General features: G+C 55.3%; 1 protein-coding gene across 5 annotated transcripts; it reads right to left on the bottom strand.

Moving 5' to 3' along the window:
- Nucleotides 1-1,112: 1,112 nt before the first annotated feature.
- Nucleotides 1,113-18,699, bottom strand: Slc38a3 (solute carrier family 38 member 3). 5 transcript variants are annotated; one of them, XM_048423246.3, is made up of 18 exons: nucleotides 18,582-18,699; nucleotides 17,733-17,869; nucleotides 16,631-16,818; nucleotides 8,460-8,611; nucleotides 8,273-8,351; nucleotides 8,008-8,123; nucleotides 7,384-7,457; nucleotides 7,204-7,296; nucleotides 7,034-7,115; nucleotides 5,973-6,055; nucleotides 5,836-5,894; nucleotides 5,461-5,625; nucleotides 5,297-5,376; nucleotides 4,860-4,960; nucleotides 4,525-4,649; nucleotides 4,297-4,441; nucleotides 2,067-2,170; nucleotides 1,113-1,977 (listed from the first exon to the last, which is right to left on the bottom strand). In XM_048423246.3, the coding sequence occupies exons 4-18, from the start codon at nucleotides 8,558-8,560 to the stop codon at nucleotides 1,873-1,875; spliced, it is 1,512 nt and encodes a 503-aa protein (XP_048279203.1). In that variant the 5' UTR covers nucleotides 8,561-8,611; nucleotides 16,631-16,818; nucleotides 17,733-17,869; nucleotides 18,582-18,699; the 3' UTR covers nucleotides 1,113-1,872. The 5 variants fall into 5 exon arrangements, with proteins under 5 accessions (XP_048279203.1, XP_048279202.1, XP_048279207.1 ...); XM_048423245.3 differs by having other exon boundaries at nucleotides 16,695-16,818; XM_048423250.3 differs by lacking the exon at nucleotides 16,631-16,818.
- Between the last annotated feature and the right edge of the window lie 310 nt (nucleotides 18,700-19,009).

The following is a 19,009-nucleotide window of genomic DNA, read 5'->3' as shown; positions in this document are numbered from 1 at the left end:
TGTAAAAGGCTCTCAGATCTGCACATGGGATAGACTCTGCCCTTGACTATCCCTTACTGTCCATGAGCCAGGTGTTCTAGACAAGACTGGTGCCCCACCTAACAGAGAAGAGACTGGTGACCCCCAGGGGACAGTCCCTCCTGACAGTGTACCTTAGGTTGCATCTACTGCTAGGTCAGTGTCCAGAAGTTTCTTGTGGCCACAGGGCTCCTGGTTGAAGTCAGGTACCTAGGACCCATGGGACTCAGGAAGCCCCCCGCTGCTAGCTGGCACAGCTATGCCACCAGCTTGAAGTTCTTTCTTCAGGTCTTTCCCAAGCTGGCAGTTGCTTTTCAAGTTCAAACTGGATTTTTCTTGCTGTCCTTTCGCTGGTGGCCTAGCCTGGTGCAGGGTCTTTCCTAATGAGGGTTTAGTGCCAAGGCCTGGGCACTTCCATCCCTCTGGGCTGTAGCTGATTCAGGCCTGAAAGTTGCAGTGGGCAGCTTCCCAGTCCCACTTGGGCCAGGATACCTGGGGCTGCCCTGGATCCTTGAAGTCCCTGCCTTGCCTTGAACTTCACTCTCCCTTAGTCACTTAGGACTATCCCGACTCCCCTGATACTCACTAACCTCCCTTTATTCATAGAGGTGCTTATTAGCGATAAAAAGAACTGTGCTGCAAAGGGAAGGGTCCAGCTTCAAGGACCTGGACACGGAGTTGACAAACAGCCTAGGAGCTGGAGGATGGCAGGGCCCTTTCCTGAGGCTTCTGCAAGGCTCAGTTGCCCCCAGCTCAGACCCTCTCTGGAGCTGCTGGGGATGCACCTCACGTTGCCTCCTTCCGCAGGCTTCTCTCTGTCCCATTTCCTAGGGCCTCATTAATTCCTCCCCACCTCGCCCCGTGAGAAAGCAGGTCTGTGCTGAACTTGGCCCGGGCCCAGAGCTGGGTCTGAACATGCCACTGGTTAGTCGGAGAGGCAGGAGGTGGGGTGGGGGTGGGGGGTCTTGCTCAGTCCCCACTCATGTATGCAAGCAGACAGGAGAACCCCAGCGCCATCCATACCCTTATTAGCCCCTACCCTACTTTCCAGAACCCCGAAGACTATGGAGACCAAGAATATAAAACACAATCGGTCTTATGTATAATATTTATAAAAGGCCAGCCTCCCCAGCTCCATGCCAGTCTGCCTCCTGGGGGTTTTGACTCCCAAGGGCCCAGCCTCTCTTCTCCCAGCAGTGGAATGTAAGTCATGGCCCCGGCTTGAGGTGTGGGAGTCCCAGCCTCCCCAGGACTGGTGAGGGTGCCTACTAACCCCATCCTTAGCAGAACCTGCAGACCCCAGATATGGGGTAGGATAGGGTCTCCCTCCAGGAAGGAGATGCAAGAAGAGAACAAGAGTATCCTAGATTTGGGGCCCAGTTGTTGGAAAGGGGGCTGGGAGAGCAGCAGGCGGGGTGGGTTGGGTGGGGAAGGGGGGTGATGAGCCCTCTGGGTGCAGACTGTGGCTTCCCAGCAGGGCTGGGGGATGCCTTCAGGCCTGGGTTCTGGCTCTGTGTGGCTCAGGAGGTGGCTGCTGGGTCTTGGTGTACACAGCTGTGGGAGGGAGAGGAGGGTGGAGGGTTTTGGTGGGATCTGAGGCAGCAGCTCCACCCTGTTCCGAGCTCAGGAAGCCCCTGCAGCCCTGGAGCCCAGCAGGGGATGGTCCAAGGGCCTTGGTCCTGGCTCTTCAACAAAAAACCTTCCAACGGGAGAGGATATGGGTGGAGCCCATAGTATTTACAGAGTCTCTCTCCCCTGTCTTTCTCCCCTTACTGAGCCCCTGGTTGGGAGCAGGGGCTGGAGAGGGAGGGCAGGGGTGCTAGGATGAATACACAGAACAAGATGGGAGTCCTCCTAATGGTTTCCTCCATGATGGCTGGTCCCAGAGACCCAGTCAATGATGATGAAACTCAAACTCATGGTCATCAGCAAGAAGCCAACCGCAGCAAAACAAAGGGCCTGTTGAGTATCAGAGATGAATGAAAGAACCAAGATAGGACAGTTCCCTTAACCCCGCCCCAGCCCACCAGCACCCAGACCCCTCCTACCAGGATTTTAGGGGTGGATCTTGCAGGCTCCTTCTCAGTGGGCATGATTCGGAAGTAGAAGATGGCGGGAAAGATGAAGATGAGGCACGGAGCAGATGTGGCACCTGCAAAGACAGCTGGGTCACAGTCTCCTCCTGGCCCAGGTCTGAGGTGGACTCCCAGTGTTGTGAGAGTCCTGACTGATTCCAGGAGAGTTCACCAGCCTTCTCCTGCCTTCTCATCCGCTAGGCTGCAAGGCCTATGGTGTTGGTGGGTCAGGAAAATGTAAGTGAACGAAGCAAACAAGGAAGAAGAGAAACTTACTACAGAATAAAGCCATATGGATCCTGGGTTCCTAACACAGCTTGTTATAATTTGGATCTTGAATGCCCTTAGAAGGCCCTAGCATTTGGTGGTGGGGTCTCTAGGAGGTTCAAGTTCGGGTAGTCAGGTTGGTGCTGTTTGGAAGGGCAAGACTTTTAGAAGGTGGAATCTTGAGGGCAGTTCTTAAGCATTGGCATGGGCCCCTTAAGGGGACTGTGAGGCTTTGATCTGCTCCTCTTTCCCTTTTAGTTCTTAGCCATGGGGTAAGCCGTTTTGTTCTGTCACACACTTCTGTCATGATGGATTATCCCATTACAGCCCTCAAATCAATTGGCACCAGTCAATCACGACTGGAACCTGCAAAAGTATGAGCCAAATAAACCTTTTTGTTTATATGGGCACAAGGCTATCCCAGAATAGCCTCAATCTGTATAGTCAAGAATGACCTTGGGCATTAGTAGTGGCCCTTGCCTTTAATCCCAGTACTCAGGAAGCAGAGGAAGGTAGATGTCCGAGGCCAGCCTGGTCTACAGCGCGAGTTCCAGGACAGGCTCCAAAACTACACAGAGAAACTCACTCAGGTGGGGGTGGGGGAGAAGGAAAGGAAAAAAAAAGAACGATCTTGTACTCCTGGTTTTCCTGCCTCCACCTTCTCAATGCTGGGAACATAGGCTTGTGCCACACACAATGCCTTGCTTACGTGCTGCTGGGCTCTGACCCAGGGAAGGCACCATGCACGCATAGCCAGGCAAACACTCCACTAAACACTAAGCTGCTAAGCTATGTCCTCAGCTCCTGGACCTTTCCTCTCTTTTTATTTAATCTAAATTTCTCCATTTATTGTTTTGTCTGTGTGTGTATGGGTAAGGGCATGTGTGTCACTGTACACATGTGGAGGTCAGAGGGCATGTGTGTCACTGTACACGTGTGGAGGTCAGAGGACATGTGTGTCACTGTACACGTGTGGAGGTCAGAGGACAACCTAGAGGAGCTGGTTCTCTTCTTCCTCGTGTGAGTCCCAGGGTCCAAATTCAAGCTGTCATTGCTTGGTGGCAGGCGCCCTCACGGTCATCTCACCAGCCCTGCGTGTTCTCTTTATAGGTTTATAACTGCCTCGTGGGCTCGTTATAGTGGCACAGAGCTGACTTGACAGGCACAAAGGTCCCCAAGATTCTTCCATCACTTCAACAATGCATTTCTGTCTGTTGGCTTCAGCTCAATGCAGATTTGGAACATATGGAAGCAAGAGTGTTTTCAGATAGTCACAAGTCTCAGTACCCAGACCAGTGAGGCGGACTGAAGAGGAGGGTCAAGGGGTCAGACTTGGGTCATCCCAAAGATGTTTCAGAACTGTCTAATTTTCCAGCTTGGAACCTCAGCTGGGATGGGACAGTGGACAGCATAGCAAGATGCTTGGAGTCTGATTGTCCTGGATTGTGGCTGGATCGAGACTCTAGGCTCCCCAACCGCAGCTCTTCTGTTCCTTCAGTCACTCTGGACTTTGGTTCCCCGAAATGTAAAATGGGGTAAAACTTTCTGAGACCTTTTGCTATTGCCAGAAGCATCTTGCTATACTGCCTGGGCTGGTCTTGAACACCTGGGCTCAAGTCATTCTCGTGTTCCATCCTTTCCAGCTAAGATAACTACCGTCCCCAATCCAGGGAGGTCCTTCGTGAAGACTTGGTCCTAGGGACTGTCCCGTCATCTAGTGAAGAGGACCAACTCAGTGGTTTTGAGCCTTCAGAATGGACTGCAATAGTTTAAGGACAAGAGTTCAAATTGGAGCCTAGATCATGTACACAGGGGGGGGGGGGCAGGCAACTATCACTTAAATGGAGGGTATGTGCTGAGGGGGTCTGCTGGATGTATAGAGATGAAAAGTCTCTGGGACACTATGGGAATTCATACAGCAAGGCCAGACTCTCACCAATGATCCCAAAGATGCCCAAGATGTTGGGGGCGAAGATAACCAGCAGGTTGATGCAAGTAAGCAGGCCAGTGGCGATGAGCACGTGCCGCAACCAGCTGAACTCCTGGTTCTGAAACAGCATCTGCTGAATGGCGCGTCGTACCTGGGCATGGAAAGCGCCATCAGTCCGGTGACCCCCATTAGACCCTCCCTTCCGCTGGCCCCGTAACCTGTCTGCTGGCTCACCGGGAACAGGACGATGGGAACCGTAAGTGTGACTGCTATCAGCACGGCCACGCGTACACATAAGATCAGCGCGTCAAACGGGTCCACCTTGCTGTAGGTATGCAGCAGCTCCGACTCCACCCCGTCTGTGGCAGGCAGGGAGGGTGGTCAGCAGGCCAGGGGGCGGTGGACCCTGACACTGTGGGAAGTGGCACTCAGACTCACCTCCACAGCTGCAGGACACAGTCAGGCATTACACAGCTAGTGAGTGCCTAGTAATCAGGACACTATGGCCACTGACCAGCCCTTGCCTCCCAGCCCAGCCTCTGATCCCACCCGTGCTGATCCAGCCATACCATAGAAGGTGAGGTAGCCGAAGAGGGCAGCCAGGAAGTACATGACATACATGACAGCAATGGACAGGTTGGAGATGTGTTGCATCTTCTTCTTGGAGGGGCTGCAGGCAGTAAGAGAGGGGGCTTGGTGACAAGCTGACCCACCTTGTGATAACTATATATCCTCAAGGGTCCCTCTGGCTATCATGGAACTCCCGTTGTAGACCAGGCTGGCCTTGAACTTATAGAGGTCCACCTGCCTCTGCCTCCTGAGTGCTGGGATCAAAGGTGTGCACCACCACTGCCCAGCTCCTAATTCCCACTCTTATCGAACATGAATATCTTTGGTCTGGTGACATAGGCCTTATCCCCTCTCCCTCTAGACACCTATCTAAGAGCACATCATTCTCTCCAGACCGTCAAGGCCGCCACCATCCCTCCCCAGCCCAGGCACCTACTCCTTGAGTTCTGTATATATAGGCAGCACCTCAGGGTGGCAGACGAAGGCGAAGGCCATGATGGGGATGGTATACGCTGTCTGAAGACACACAGAACTATGTCAAGGCAGCCCTTCCCCCAGGCCCTCTCCCCACTTCCCCGGCCTGGCTCGGCCTGTTGGAACCTGTGAGTTGAGTGTGAAGTAGCTTGGGGTGCAGAAGGCTGCAGCCTCAGGCTCTCCCTGTTGCTGTGCCTTCTCCTCCAGTACCACCATGTGGCTGAAGTTGCCTGTGGCATTGGCCAAGTCGTGTGGCAATGGGCAGGGAACTTGGAACTTCTTGTAGATGACCTGGGTGAGGATGGGTGAGAGCGTCAGTGTCGGGCTAAGCTGCTGGCAAAGTCACCATGAAGCCATGTTTAAGCTTAGAAGAGCTGCCTTCTCACTCTGGCTTCCCCAGAGGTCCTCCCACCCCTGCCCTGCCCTGCCCTGCCCTGCCCTGCCCACAGAGGACTCCCTTGGGCCACTGCTCCCTCCTGACCAACATGGAAGGTGGCTCACTGCGATCAAGAAGAACACCATGCAGCTGAGAGAGAAGCCACTGGAGTAGCCCAGGTAACCTGCCGAGGAGAGGATTGTGAGAGTCAGGCCTCCCTTGCGTGTCCCTTCACGACCACCCGCTGACCCTGGTGACTCACCAAGCTGCCGCATTAGTGCCAGGGGCAGAATGATGGTGACAGACACCAGGATCACAAGGTAGTTGCCATCCATGTACCACGCCCTGAAGGAAGAAGAGTGGGGAACCACAGTCAGAACCTCCTCAGTCTGGGGTAGGGACCCCTGCTTCTCCCTGTTAGGGCACTAGTAAGGCCATCTTGTGTCCTCTGACCAACATGTAACTATAACTCCGGGTCTCCCTGCGCTTGATCTGAGAAAGAGGGTAGGTCTCATCTCACACTCCTGAGTGTGAGCTGGCCCGGGACACAGCTCGTGTGGGTCCCCTCCTGACTGCAGGTGCTGGTAGTGTCCTAAGCACACATAGGCCTGGGCCCATCCTGATGCAGGTGGCAGGGTGAAAGGGCATGGCTCAGGGAGGGTCTGTGTTTTTCTTGGGGGTCTCAGGGACTTGCCAATAACTTGTGGCCCTTGTGGTCTTTCTTGGCACCTGCATCTTGTGTTATTCAGGCCCTCCTCTGTCCTGGAAATGAACGCGGGGCACAGATAAGGGTAGAAGTTCCGGGACCATTCCTTCTTCTAGATTCCTTGGGAAAGGTCCCTGGGACCCTAGGTGCAGAATCCTGATTCTTTCTCTCAGCGTTTTCTCAATCGTGTGGCCCCTTTGCTTGCAGGCACTGGGTGGTCAGGAGCAGGGTTAACCTCTCCTCCCTTCCTCTCAAACACAAAGCAAGGCTGATGCCCAGCCGATGCTGGCTAAGTAGTAGGCACCCCCACACATGCCCTGGGCTTAATCTCTTGGTAGTGGCGGCGGGGGTGGGGGTGACCCCATGGTCAGGAATAGCAGGTGCTTAGAGCTAAGCCTGAGGCCCTTCTGCTCATGAGCAGGGTCCTGGGTCACATGGACCCTAGCTTTCTCGTTCTAAAAGTCCCCTCTTGGGGCTTTCCCTGGATGTTCCGCACAGAGACGGGAACTGAATGTGGCTCTATTTGCCGTCCTCTGCCCTCCAGGAGCCACACTTCTGACCTGTCTAGCAGGCTGGCTGGGCACCCATTGCTTCCCACCCTCCTTCCCCAGGCTCACGAGGTTGGCTTCTCCAGATTCAGGAAAGTCTGTATGACAAGAGGCAACTCAGACTTGATGATGTACAGGTAGCTGGACATGGCTGGGGGAGAAGGCAGGGGACAGCTGCTGAGGTCAGCTGAACCAGCCAGCTCATCCTGCACCCCACTGCCCCCACCCACCAGTCTCACCTCCAATGTTCTGCAGCGTGATGGCCAGAGCTGCTGCCAGCTTTCCTGGGGTCCCAAAGGCACGGTAGCCCAGCTGCTCATAGGCACGGATGCCTATAGAAACCGGATGTCAGGATAGCCAGGGGAGCTTGCCCCAGTTCACCTTAGCCCGCCCCCTCTGCAGGCCTGCTCAAGGCTCACCCACAATCCCCGAAGACTTGAGGAGCAGGTGGATGGAGTAGCTAGATAGCAGGGCAACAGCTGTCAGAAGGAACCTGGAGAACGTGAAGGAAAAGAGGCCACTGGAGGTTGGCTGGCAGGGAGTGGTGAGCTCAAGGAGGCTGGGAGGAAGGAGGAGTCTGTGACATAAATGTCTGAGGAGCGGGTGCAAGTCAGGAGACTCCAGAGATACGAACACTACTCTCTTTGACCCAGAGTGCAACGTGACCCAGGTGGGGGTCCTCTGGGTCGAGTGCCCTGTGCCTGCACTCCGAGCCCCTTTTTCTGGAGTCTTTGGGACAAACATGTTTTCCATTCAGGCTTTAGGGCCGGGCCACCAAATCAAGGACACGTGTGGCCACCCAAGGCCTGGCCACAAGGGTTCAGCCATCACGTGTAAACGTAGTAGAACAGACTCAGGCCTGTCGAGCTGGCCTTGTGGGTTTGAGGAACAGTGAGGTATATTTGTCCGGCTGGGGATGTTTTTGTAGCCGTGGACTGGTGCAGAGTAAGAAGTGCCCACCCACTGGATAGCGAACTGGAAGGTCCTGGGAGGTCATGGTTGGTGGTTGGCAGCTGTTCAGGGCTGTTTGCAGAGGCACTCACAGGAAAAGGATGATGCCGGTATTGGCCATGGCATAGGCGAGACCCAGGATGCCACTGCCCATGATGGCATTGCTGAGATTGAACACGGACATCCCAAACGATGTCTTCCCCTCGAACTGCAGGTACCAGAGTGGGATGGGGGAAAATGGGGCATTGTAGCATCCTTCCTCATTGTCCCTCAGTCTCCCATTGCCTCCCCAGAGCATCTCATCACTGTGTCCAACTTCCCCACAGTCCCCCAAGTCCCTCAGGTTGCCCAGCTCACATCGGTGAAGTGTGGCGCCTTGCTGGAGCTTTTCTCAAGGAAGCCCTTGCCTTCCGCACAGTGTTGGGGGTCTTCGGCCCTGCAGGAGGAGACCAGCACAAGTGACTTGGCTCCATCCCTCGTCCCTGTGTCCTGTGCCTTTGCCCAGTGCTTCCCTGAGCTACCACCAGATCCCTCTTCTACTTACCTCTGTGTGTCTGTTGCGGACACGCCCACTGGTAGAAGCCCCTCCAAGTGCTTGCCATTGGGCACCAGTTCCACCATCTCTGTCTGTCGGGGTATCTCCATGGCTCAGGGACTCCCCGGGAGCACCGCTCACACACCAACACAGTCAGACGTCTGTGGAACAGTCAGCCCCTCTGGTTATCTTTGGGATCATGATCTGGTCTCCCACATGAAGTCAGTGGCCATAGTACATCTCTGAGAGGGTCACTTAGGCAGCCAGGCACATGGAGGCTCACTGGGACCCGTCTCTTCCTTGGGATCTACCTTTGGGGTATGGAGTAGCACTTGGACATCTGAGCTCCTAGGACACCCTGATAAAGTACATACTCATAAAGTACAAGTCCCCTGTGTAGACCAGTCCAAGCAAGCTGTTAGGGCCTCAGTTTCTCTACCTGCAAAGCTTGGACCATTTGGGTGATCTGAGTCCATAGCTGAGTGGCACCAGAAACCCTGAATGCTAAGTGCTAGGTCCTGACCCCTCTCTGCATGTGCGCCTTGGAGTGAATCCCCTTCCTCACAGTAGCCCTGGGACACAGTTTCCTGAACTGGTCCTGTGTGCCAGGGGCCTCCTGGCCAACTTAGAATGGCACTGCCCGATGGCTGGAGGCCTTGGGAGAGGGTGAGGGATGTGGGCCCTGTTCCCAGATGCCCGGCGGGCTCTGTTGGCAGTCAGAACAAAGGGCCCTCTGTGGGCTGAGAGCTGGCGCTGTGGACAGCAGGCGCAGAAGATGCCCCCTCCAGAGCCAGGAGGCCTGAGGCGGTGCTGGGGCTGGACACCTGGGCCTGTCCAGCCTAGTTGTGGTGAAAGGCCCTCAGGGGCCCTTCCAGGAAATGGATGTCCCAGGGCACAGTTCTCTGGGCCACTTGGTCTTCATGCTCCTCACAGCCCTGGCCTCAGGACCATGCTTTCCTTCTAGCATTGCCTCTCTCGCCAGGGAGCCCCGGATCCAGGGCCTGCCATTGAAGCCACACCCTCTAAGCAGAACCCTCATTTCCCTGGGCCAGGAGCTCAAGGCTTGGCTGGCTGAAGAGGAGCCCAGGTCATTGTTGGGTGCCCCCTCTCTCTCTGGGCTTGGCTCAGTTGGACTGCAGAGGATCCAGCTTCCTCACTTCCCACTGAGCACCGCCCAGACAACTCGCTGGCCCCTCTCCCATCTCTGGGGCCAGGGGTTACCTACCGTGTCCAGAGATGTCTGGGCAAAGTGAACCCAGGCTTTTTCAGAACATCCTAAAGGCCAGAGTAGCCAGCAGAGGGGCTGAACCAGAGTGGAGACCAGAAAGGGGTGTGTGTGCCAGGCAGGATAGCCAGAGCCTGGGCCTGAGGCATAACAAGGTATCTCAAACCCAGCACTGACTCCTCTCCCTACTCCAGCCCCTAAGGGTCTCAGGTTGTCTTTGAGGTGAGAAGCTACAAGAAGCTCAAGCAAACACTCAGGATTGATCTTGACGCTCCAGGGAGCCAGGCTCAGGCCTTAGGCCCCCACACCCTGTAGACATCTGTCTCACTACGCCCACCGCAGTACCTCACTCACTGTTCTGGCTCAGAGCTCAGAGCTCGAACACCTCAGCCCTGGGGACTCCCCACCTGGCACCATTACCTCCCTCTGTCTCCCTGGTTGCTGATTTTGAACTCCTCATCCTCCCAGCTCGCCTACTGAGGACCCTGACTGTGTGGGCTTCCGTTCGTGGACTCTCTTCCCCTCTGTCACCCATCCCTCTATAGGCTGCCCTCACACTGCCCCTCTGATGAGCCCTCCCAGAATCTCACCTAGGTCGAAGGTTCCACTGCCAGGTCTCCAAAATCCCTCCAGAGTACCCCCTGGCACTCAGTAGGTTGCCCTTGCTTGGTCCCCACCCTGGGCAAGCTGGGACAAGCTCTTGGAGTGTGTTGTGTCAGCAGTCTAAGCCAAGCAACCTCTCTGCCGTAATGACAGAGGCCCCCAGGCTTGCCTGGGCTGGTGTGTGCAGGGCTTCGTTCTGTTATGGCATCAGGGTACCAAGCAGCTTGACACGGCCTCCAGGGAGACTAAGTCCATGGAATGGCTATGGGAGGTGCCTAAGGTGCTGGCTCTAGGCTCCCTGTCCCCTTTCAGGATGTGGGGCAGAAATCTTTGGGACCTGGTGGCTATTATTCATAACCAGTCATTACTAGGTCTCGGGCTGCCCTGAGATCCCAGGAAGGATGTAGAATCTTTGTCCTTAAGTGATCTCCAGTCTGGTAGAGGTGATGATACTCTTCTATGTCCCATTACCCCTCCTCCCAGCCACCGCTCTAAATCTCCTGCTACAACTGAATGTGAAACATATTCTTGTGCACAAAAGTTAGGGGGGAGGGAGTTATCAAGGGAGGTTTCCTGGAGGAGGTGGTGTAGCCAAGCCTAAATTTCCACCAGAAGCTCCAAGGCGTGAAGCAAGGAAGAGAGCCTTGGGCAGAGGGCACAGCGTGGACATGGGTTCTGAGGTGTGGTATCAGCAGGAGGTGAGGGTGGAATGAAGAGTCCATGGCTACAGACAAACCTTCCAGAGCTTAAAGGCTAGGTGAGGGTCTTCACTCAGTGAAGGCTGTTTCAGGACCAGAGTCCCACAGTGGAGACTAGTTTTGACCCTATGAAGGAGACTTCAGACCTCTCCCAAGGCTGCCAGCTCACCTCTTCCAGCCTGTACCCTCCTTGGCTATCTCCTGCCCTCCTATGTGTCGGGGAGTCAGGGTACTCAGGAGAGGAACCTGATTAAGGAAAGCTGGCAGCAGAGCCAGTCCCGCAGAGGCGAAGGCCCAGACTGTGCCCTAGAGTGGATCAGCCTCACAGTGTGACATGAACAGAGCACTCTCACCCGGGACTTCACGGTCGTCTGATACCTAGGGGTCCTGTGAGGCTAGACCAAAGCTGGCAACAGAATCAGGGAGCTCTAGGAGGCTTCGCCTTCACGAGCAGGCCATGGATGTCCAAATGGTCAAGTCTTAGGGTACAGAGAGCACCGAGCCCTCAGGCAGGTCATCAGGACGGCTTTGGTCATAAGTGCCGTATGGGCCCAGACAGTGAGCTGATGGCTGTCCCAGACCATTGCTCTGATGCTTGTTTGTTCTTTAGGGAGATGGGGAGGGGCTGCAGCATTACCAGGATGGTGCATCAAGTAACGCCTGCCCACGCGGGCTTCACAGAGCGAGAATTCATCAGGCACACCTCGGCAGGTGTTGACTTTGGCTAATTAAAGACTTGTAGGCCTAGGAATCCAGGCCAGCATGGGTTGGCTGTTTGCATCAGCCACTATGGGAACCACAGCTTTCTATCCTGCAGCACAGTTCCTAGGTCCTGCTAGCCTCCATTCTCAGGGACATGCGTGGATTTGCCGGGTAGGCTGGCTGCACGGTGGACTGTACTTCTCCCAGTCCTGTGGCCATATGTTTTGATGGGGGGTGGGTGTCATGTGAAGTTCATTTTTATAGCCCAGGCTTCCTGGACCTGGGCAGCCTTGACCTCAGCCTAAGGAAGACCTGGTGAGGAGCAGGTTGCTTAGAGTAAAGGGTCACTATGCCTACCACTGGGGGCCCCAAGTGGGGAAAGCTTTTCCTAGTTTAGCCATTATGACAGAGTACCTCTAGATAAGCGACCTCTCTGCTGGCCTGCTTCTCCTGATTTTAAAGAGAAGGACTTCATCCTGGGACAAAACGTTTATGACTGGGAAATCAGTGCACAGCCGACATGTTTGAACTTTAAGTCCCTAACACACAGCCCCAGAGACTGCTGGGAGAAGCTGCTGCCCTAAGAGACTGAGGTGCAGGGCAAGTAGGAGTCTATCAAAACAGTCGGTCACCTCTGGCCCCTCCCCCAGGCCACAGCTTCACATTGTGGTGGTAGAAGACCCAGACCCCAGTCCTGTACCTGCCACTATCCCATCATCATCACACAACAGAACAGGAGAGGGCAGCATGTGGCCAGTGTGTGGCTGGCATAGATGACCTGACGAGGTGCATGCGTAAGAGTGGGCAAAGCCACTCTGATGGCCTGGCGCATTGATAAGCTAGCCACCCCAAAGACTCAGGCTCTGCTCCTTGGCCCAGGGATCTGTAGCCTGTGTCTTGGTATTCTGGCTATCCGGAAGTGCCTAGGAGGATCTGAGGAGCCCAGCTGGGGCCGGAAGGTAGACTTTCCTGTGACAGGGTACGTTTCCTAGACAACCGGCAGATGCTTAAGAGCCACCTTGGCCTCATCTCCCACCTCAACTTGGACCCTCTCTGCTCAGGCTGGTTCTAAGAGAAACTGCAGCCAGAACCTCCTGGCCCAAGCTGGCCAGAGCCAGCAACAGTCCCTCCTCCAGCTCCATTGCCAGCTTGTTCAGAGGGACGTGCGGCCAGAGGGCCTGCTGAGGCAGAGGACAGGACATCACGTGACTGTGGCCCCCCAGAGGCAGGGGAGACCCTGCGCCAGCCAGCCCATCTTCCTCCCTGCCGACCCGGAATCCCCTGGAGGTGGCCAAATATTTGGACAGCCGGACTCCTGGCCCCAAGGAAAACTGGAACACAGGCCTGGGGCAGTTTGGGACTCATTGTAGACCCTGATGGGGGGCTAAAGCAAGGTCAGCTTGGAGGAGGGGAGACATTAGGTCAGGAGGATTGAGGTAGAGGGAGGGAGAGAGGGGAGAGATCTGAGGGGAGAGAGTGCAAGAGAAAACACACACATTTCACACATGCGCCCATGCGTACTGATCTAGACAGACAACCAGACAGACAGACAGGGGCCCAGGGAGATAGAGAAACTTGGTTGGATATTCAGGGGCACAGACAAAAGAAAACAGGGAGAAGCAAAAACCATACTTAAGTAGATGATTTGATATTCAGGCAAGGAGAAAGAGACAGTGAGGGAGGTCAGAAACAAAGATGACCATTCGAAGGTAGAGGGGGAGAAAGATGGTGGCAGGAGACAGCCAGCGAAAGACAGAGCCTCACATGTGGTGGCACAAACCTTAAGGCACAGCACTTGGGAGGCAGAGATTGAATGATCTCTATGAGTTAGAGGCCAGCCTGGTCTATACAGTAAGTTCCAGAGTTCCAGACCAGGCACAGCTGTGTAATACGACTCTGTCTTTTTTTTTTTTTTTTTTTTTTTTTGGTTTTTCGAGATAGGTTTTCCCTGTAGCTTTAGAGCCTGTCCTGGAACTAGCTCTAGTAGACCAGGGTGGCCTTGAAAAACTCAGAGATCCGCCTGCCTCTGCCTCCCAAGTGCTGAGATTAAAGGCGTGCGCCACCACCTGGCTACAACTCTGTCTTAAAAAACAAAGATAGAGAGCCTGGAAGGAGCCCGAATGGCCATGAGTGGAGGAGGAGGAGGAGGCAGGTATCACAGCACAGCAGGTACCATAGGGTGTCCAGCTGGAACTCAAGAGGGACTCCATAAGACCTCCACTGCATCTTCAGCGCTCCGGGAATTCAGATTCTATCCCAATGAGATGCAATGTTATCCAGTGGAGCCAAGCCCAGGAGGGTCATAAGGCCAGGTTCTACTAGAAAACTTGGAGACCTCAAAGCTGGTTCCTGAGACTTATTTACCTGAATAATGGAAAAGACAAACAGAAGTGATGGCCAGCTGGGGTGACTCCTATTGTCAGTGGCCACACACAGGTGCAGACGTGCTGGCTGAGGGGCTGTGTACAGGACGTGGCCCGCAGAGCGGAAATCCAAAACCAAGCAACTCTAGGCTGCTGGCAGGAAAGCCCCTCCTGCCCCAGCAGCTGGTCCTTCCCTTTGGCCCCCAGAAGTGCTGCCTGGTCCTTTAGAACTCCCACCCTACTGCCCTGTATCTGTCTTCCCATCCAGAGTCAAAGGCCTGCCTCTTCAGTACCCTTCCAGGCACCACACTGTGAGCAAGGCACATAGTAGGTGCTTAATCAACATCACTGAATGAATGGAATGGGTTCAAAGCCCTCTGAAGGTTCTCAGTCCAATTTACCTACTCTGAGGCGCCTGGTCCCTGGCGATGTCTAAAATAGAACTCCTCCCCCAGGGCCCCTTCCTGCTACAGCATAGCCTACACATCACCCCAGAAGCCAAAACTGCATCTCCCTAGCAGGCACTATCTTGCAGACATGCTTTGCCCTCGACCCACACCCAGCCTAGACTTCCAGGGCTTGCTTCATTAACTTCATATCTTTTCCGGGTCCAGTCTAGAGTTCATGATCTACCCGCCTTTATTGAGCCTGTTTCTCCATTTGTGTGGGACTCTAAGGCCACTCTCCAGGCCAATGACACAGCCACAGGAATAACCAGCTCCTTCCAGCTGGCTATCTGGAGCCTTGGACTGTGGTGGACAGCAAGCTTGAGACAAGAATTGGCACTCAGCAGGCTTGAGGGGACAATGAGAAGACAGGTTTCATGGATTCGGGCAGGAGAAAACTGAGACACAGTCTCATCCTTCCTGGAGACACAGTCCCCTACTCAAACCCAAGAAGTCAGAAATTGCCATTCCTGGTTTCAGTCATCCCAGCCTCTCCAAAATATGTCAGGCACAGGCTCATGCACTCGGGATCCTTCCACCATGGGGCTTCCCACGAAGGGTTTCCACAGCTGTGCAGAAGTTCCCTACTTCCAAACGGAGCTATCCTTGGGTTTATCTAGTTTTCTATCCCCACCCCCTGACACGCAATGAGTGCGCCAAGGGACTGGCTTCCCTTCCGAAAATAAGTCCCCATCACAAATATGTGCCAGGCATTTCTTCTATGAACAATATAATGGCGGGAAGTGGATGAAGTCCTAGAGGTAAGAACAGGACTGGCGGGCTAAAGGAAGAAAGCACATGGAGGTGTCCTCCATGGTACTCCTTAGGGAGCAAGAACCTTTGATGTAGGTCTCCTTAGCATTGTGCAGAAGGCAGACCTGGATTCAGGTCTCGGGGTCACGGGGGTGCAGATTCTCACATGCCCCACCCTTGGCCCCCTTCTCTAGTGTAAACAAACGGCATGCATTCATTGTAGCCAATGAAAGGGGCCAACCCAGCAGGGGTGGGCTCCTGAAAACGGAGTCTTGGGCCCCTGGCTAGTTCTCACACTCAGGCCAGCCAGGTGGTCCACAGGTGGAGAGGAGCGCCCATTGGGCCCCGCCCTCAGGCCAAAGAGCCAAAGGAACCCAGAGCAGGCGGTGCCCACCGACCCCACTGCAAATGACACTGGTTCTGGGGCTAACGTGGATCCCGCGGGTCCTCAGGCGTCCCAGCCCGATCTGCCCTCAAACTCTGCCCAGCGAGGCCGGAATAAATGTACCCAGAATGCCAGCGTGCCAGCCGGCGGATCTGCCTCTCAAGCGCCCGTCGGGGCAGCGCTCCAGCGTCTGCTCCCCGCCACTCTCTAGCTGGTGCCGGTGGGTCCTGACTCGGGAAGTCGGTCCACTGTCTCCTGAGCCTCAAACTAGGTGTCCTGTGGACTTAAACCCCGGGCTGCTGTCCCCTTGCTGTTCAGCTTGGCCCTGCCAAGAAAAGGAGTAGAGGAGGTGCCCCTCCCAGCACCCTGGCGCAAGCTTGGAGCTGGGGTGCCTACAGGCAGGCTCGCAGACCTGTGCCCTGGAGCGCGCAGGGCTCTGACTCTTGGAAAACTGGGACGCCTGCCCGGGTCTCAGGGTACGAGAGAGCTGCCCAAGCCCACTAGGGACTGGAGAATGTATACTGGGCTCGACCCGCACAGCGTCCCTGTACTGGTGGCTCTATAACCCCGGCAGTACCTGGCCTCGTGGTGGGCACGTTCGGCGCTCCGCCCCGAAGAGTGAGATCCGCTCTGCTCCAGGCTGAGCGCTGGGCTGCTGCAGCAACTGCAGCCGCAGGGGATGAAGGGTGGCCGGCCCCGCCCCTGGCCCGCCCCCGGCCCGCCAATCCCCGGCGGCCCGAGGGAGGAGGGGCTGGTCCGGGGAGGAGCGGGGGCCTGGCCGGCTTGCCTCAAAGGGGCAGTCGGTGCCCTCGGTGCCCTCGGAGCCTATAGGTGGGAGAGCCTGGATGGGGAGGGGTCGCTTGAGCCCTGAAGGATCGGGGCGATGGTTCAGGTCAAAGCAGAGATCTTTGTGAGAATTGTAGGTCCCCTGAACCCCTGAAAGACTCTGCCTACAACTTTGTAAACCTCATGGGATCTTCAGCCAAAAGGAGTGGGAACACCCACCGTAAGGTTTAAGTTCAGTGACGGGCTTTAAATGGACGACTTTCAGACTTGATGCCTTTTCTACCTTGCTTGGTCGCCTTTGCTTGTCAGTGGTGGATGGAGCGGGGAGAGTGGCTGTCCGAACCAGTTTTTTCTTCACCCCAGAGAGTCGGTATCCTTGAGGCTGAAGCAGGGGTGGGCTGGGAGAGCTGCAACATGAGGGAGGCAAGGGGAGACTGCTGTGTTTCTTTTCTGGTCTTGCATGTCTATGCCCTCTATTCCGTTTCTAAGATTAAGCGGCTGCTGTCAGCCAGCCTGTCAGAAGTGGGGGCAGGACTTTGAGGAAAGGACTTTCGGAGGACTCATTCTTGACTGGCTATCAGGGCCATCTCTTCCTGCTTCCCACCTAGAGCTCTGGTGAGGAAAGTGGTGTGGTAGGGAGCTGGGGAGGGGTGTTGGCTTTCAGAATGGGGGGGGGGGTTGGAACAGCTGTGCCCCTTGCTTCTCAGCCACTGGCTCTGATCCGATTAATGCCATGGCCTCTGCTGTTTGTTCCTTTCCAAGCTGGACTTCTCGGTCATATCTACCTCCTGATGTCATCTCTCCTTCCTGATGCTGTGGAGACCTTCAGAGACCAGGTCTCACCTCCTTTATGCCCCAGGCTGGGAGTCAGGACTCCTCAAATCTAGCAGGCCTGGATTCTCTTCTTGCTGACTCATAGCACCACCACAGCCAAGCCCAAGCGTGCCTCAGTTTCCCTCTGGCCAGGGAGAGGTAGGTGAAGAGAAAGCCATAAGCCATGAATTTAGGACTAGACGCTGGCTGTGAAGGCTAGTGAGCTGGGAGACTAAGCAAAACAGCCCTGGGATGGTGATAGCCTCCGGAAAGTCAAGCCTACATTTCTGGTAGCTAGATGACAGAAAGGACAGCTTTTCATCCTTAGCTGAGGTTGACATAACTTCTAGACCCGACCTTACCATGCCATGAAGAGCCACTAACTAGACTCTCACCCTCCAAAACAGCAGGAGAAGCTAGAGAGGGCGGCTCATGCTGGCAATCCCAGCCCTCCAGAGGGAAGGGGGAGAACAAAATGGCATGAGCCAGAACCACCTTGAATACTCACTGGAGATATTTGTCAAGGGGTAATGGCACCAACGGGCAGTTCCTGAGGATCCAGGTCAGGCTCCAGGTTCTCAGCATATGAGGATTGGGGTCCTGGGTCCAAACTGAACGGGAGCAGAAACCGACTGGGTTGGGCTGCTGTGGCAGGATTGGAGGCTAGTGAGATGAGGGGTCCCTGGGTAAGGCCAATCATGGCTAAGCTGGGGGGAGGGTGCCTGTTTGTCATTCCTGGGCCTGGACCCCTGCCAGGGTAAATAGAGCTCCGAAGGCCTTTCTCACCACCTGTGGAATCTCCCAGCCCAGCCTGCCTTAGCTGCAGAGCCAGGATAGGATGGATAGGACACACTGGTGACTGCCAGGCACCTTCCCCCAGAGGTCTGAAGAAATGCCCATCCGTGTAACCGCCATGTCGGGAGTAACTTCCAAGAGTGGGAGAGCTTCATCTGTGGCATCAGGCCAGCCCTTGCCTCCGTTCCCTGATCTCCACATTTCAAACACAGGCCTAAAAGACTGCCCGACAGATGGGATGGATTTTAGATGGATCTTAGGTCCTAGGATCTTACAGACTCTCCTTCCAAAACCATGTTAGCCCCTTGCTCTTCTCAGCCCTTGTCTAGCCATCCTCCAGTGGGGCAGCCTCTCTCACCATATCCCACCCTACACGGTTCCTTGAGACCCTTTCCAACAGCCATGCCTGGTCTTCACCGCTAACCTCGTCCTTGGATCCACAGTTTGCATGGATACTTGCAGGCTCCTCCCTTACACCGCCAAACCAACTTACTTCCGGTCAGCCATTCCTCCCCACATAGCATGGCTGACCACACATGGCCCTACTGTTCCCGGAACATGCCAGATTTCATGCGTCTGTGCCTCTGCCCTTGCGTTTCCCCCGAGCTTGAGATCCTCACAGTCCTATCTCCTCGGCAACCTTTGGTTTGTCCTTCAGCACCCAAAGGTGCTGAGAGCACTGCCCCAAACTGACAAAGAACCAGCTATTCCAGAGTTTGCAGTGGCCACCCAATCAACACCCCTCACCCTTCCCCCCTCCCACCCGCCAGTCCCAGCCTCAGAATCTACACATGCTCTCCATAGAGCACCCAGATGAGAAGCGCCTGCCAGAATGAGTGCACGAACAAATGAGAGCCTGGTGGAGGAGCGGCCTGTGGGGCAGACCCAGCCCAGGGGAGGGAAGGGACATGCCAGAGTGCAAAGAGAAAGAAAACTCCAGGGAGAGACTGGCACACGACAGGATCAGCGCTGGTCCAGGCTATGTGCAGG

This window comes from Myodes glareolus, chromosome 4, assembly GCF_982192425.1.
Source record: "Myodes glareolus chromosome 4, mMyoGla1.1, whole genome shotgun sequence".
Classification (NCBI taxonomy): Eukaryota; Metazoa; Chordata; class Mammalia; order Rodentia; family Cricetidae; genus Myodes; species Myodes glareolus.
Note: the sequence above shows the minus strand (reverse complement) of the source record. Positions and strands in the feature narration are given on the sequence as shown.

Bases quoted from the DNA above. Each gene is read 5' to 3' on its own strand.
- Slc38a3 (XM_048423246.3), bottom strand. From the start codon at position 8,560: ATGGAGATACCCCGACAGACAGAGATGGTGGAACTGGTGCCCAATGGC. The intron at 4,442-4,524 runs GTGAGCCAGCAG...TTCCATGCCCAG, and splicing joins TTCCCATCGTCCTGTTCCCG to GTACGACGCGCCATTCAGCA. The intron at 2,171-4,296 runs GTGAGAGTCTGG...CTGTCTTTGCAG, and splicing joins GGGCATCTTTGGGATCATTG to GTGCCACATCTGCTCCGTGC.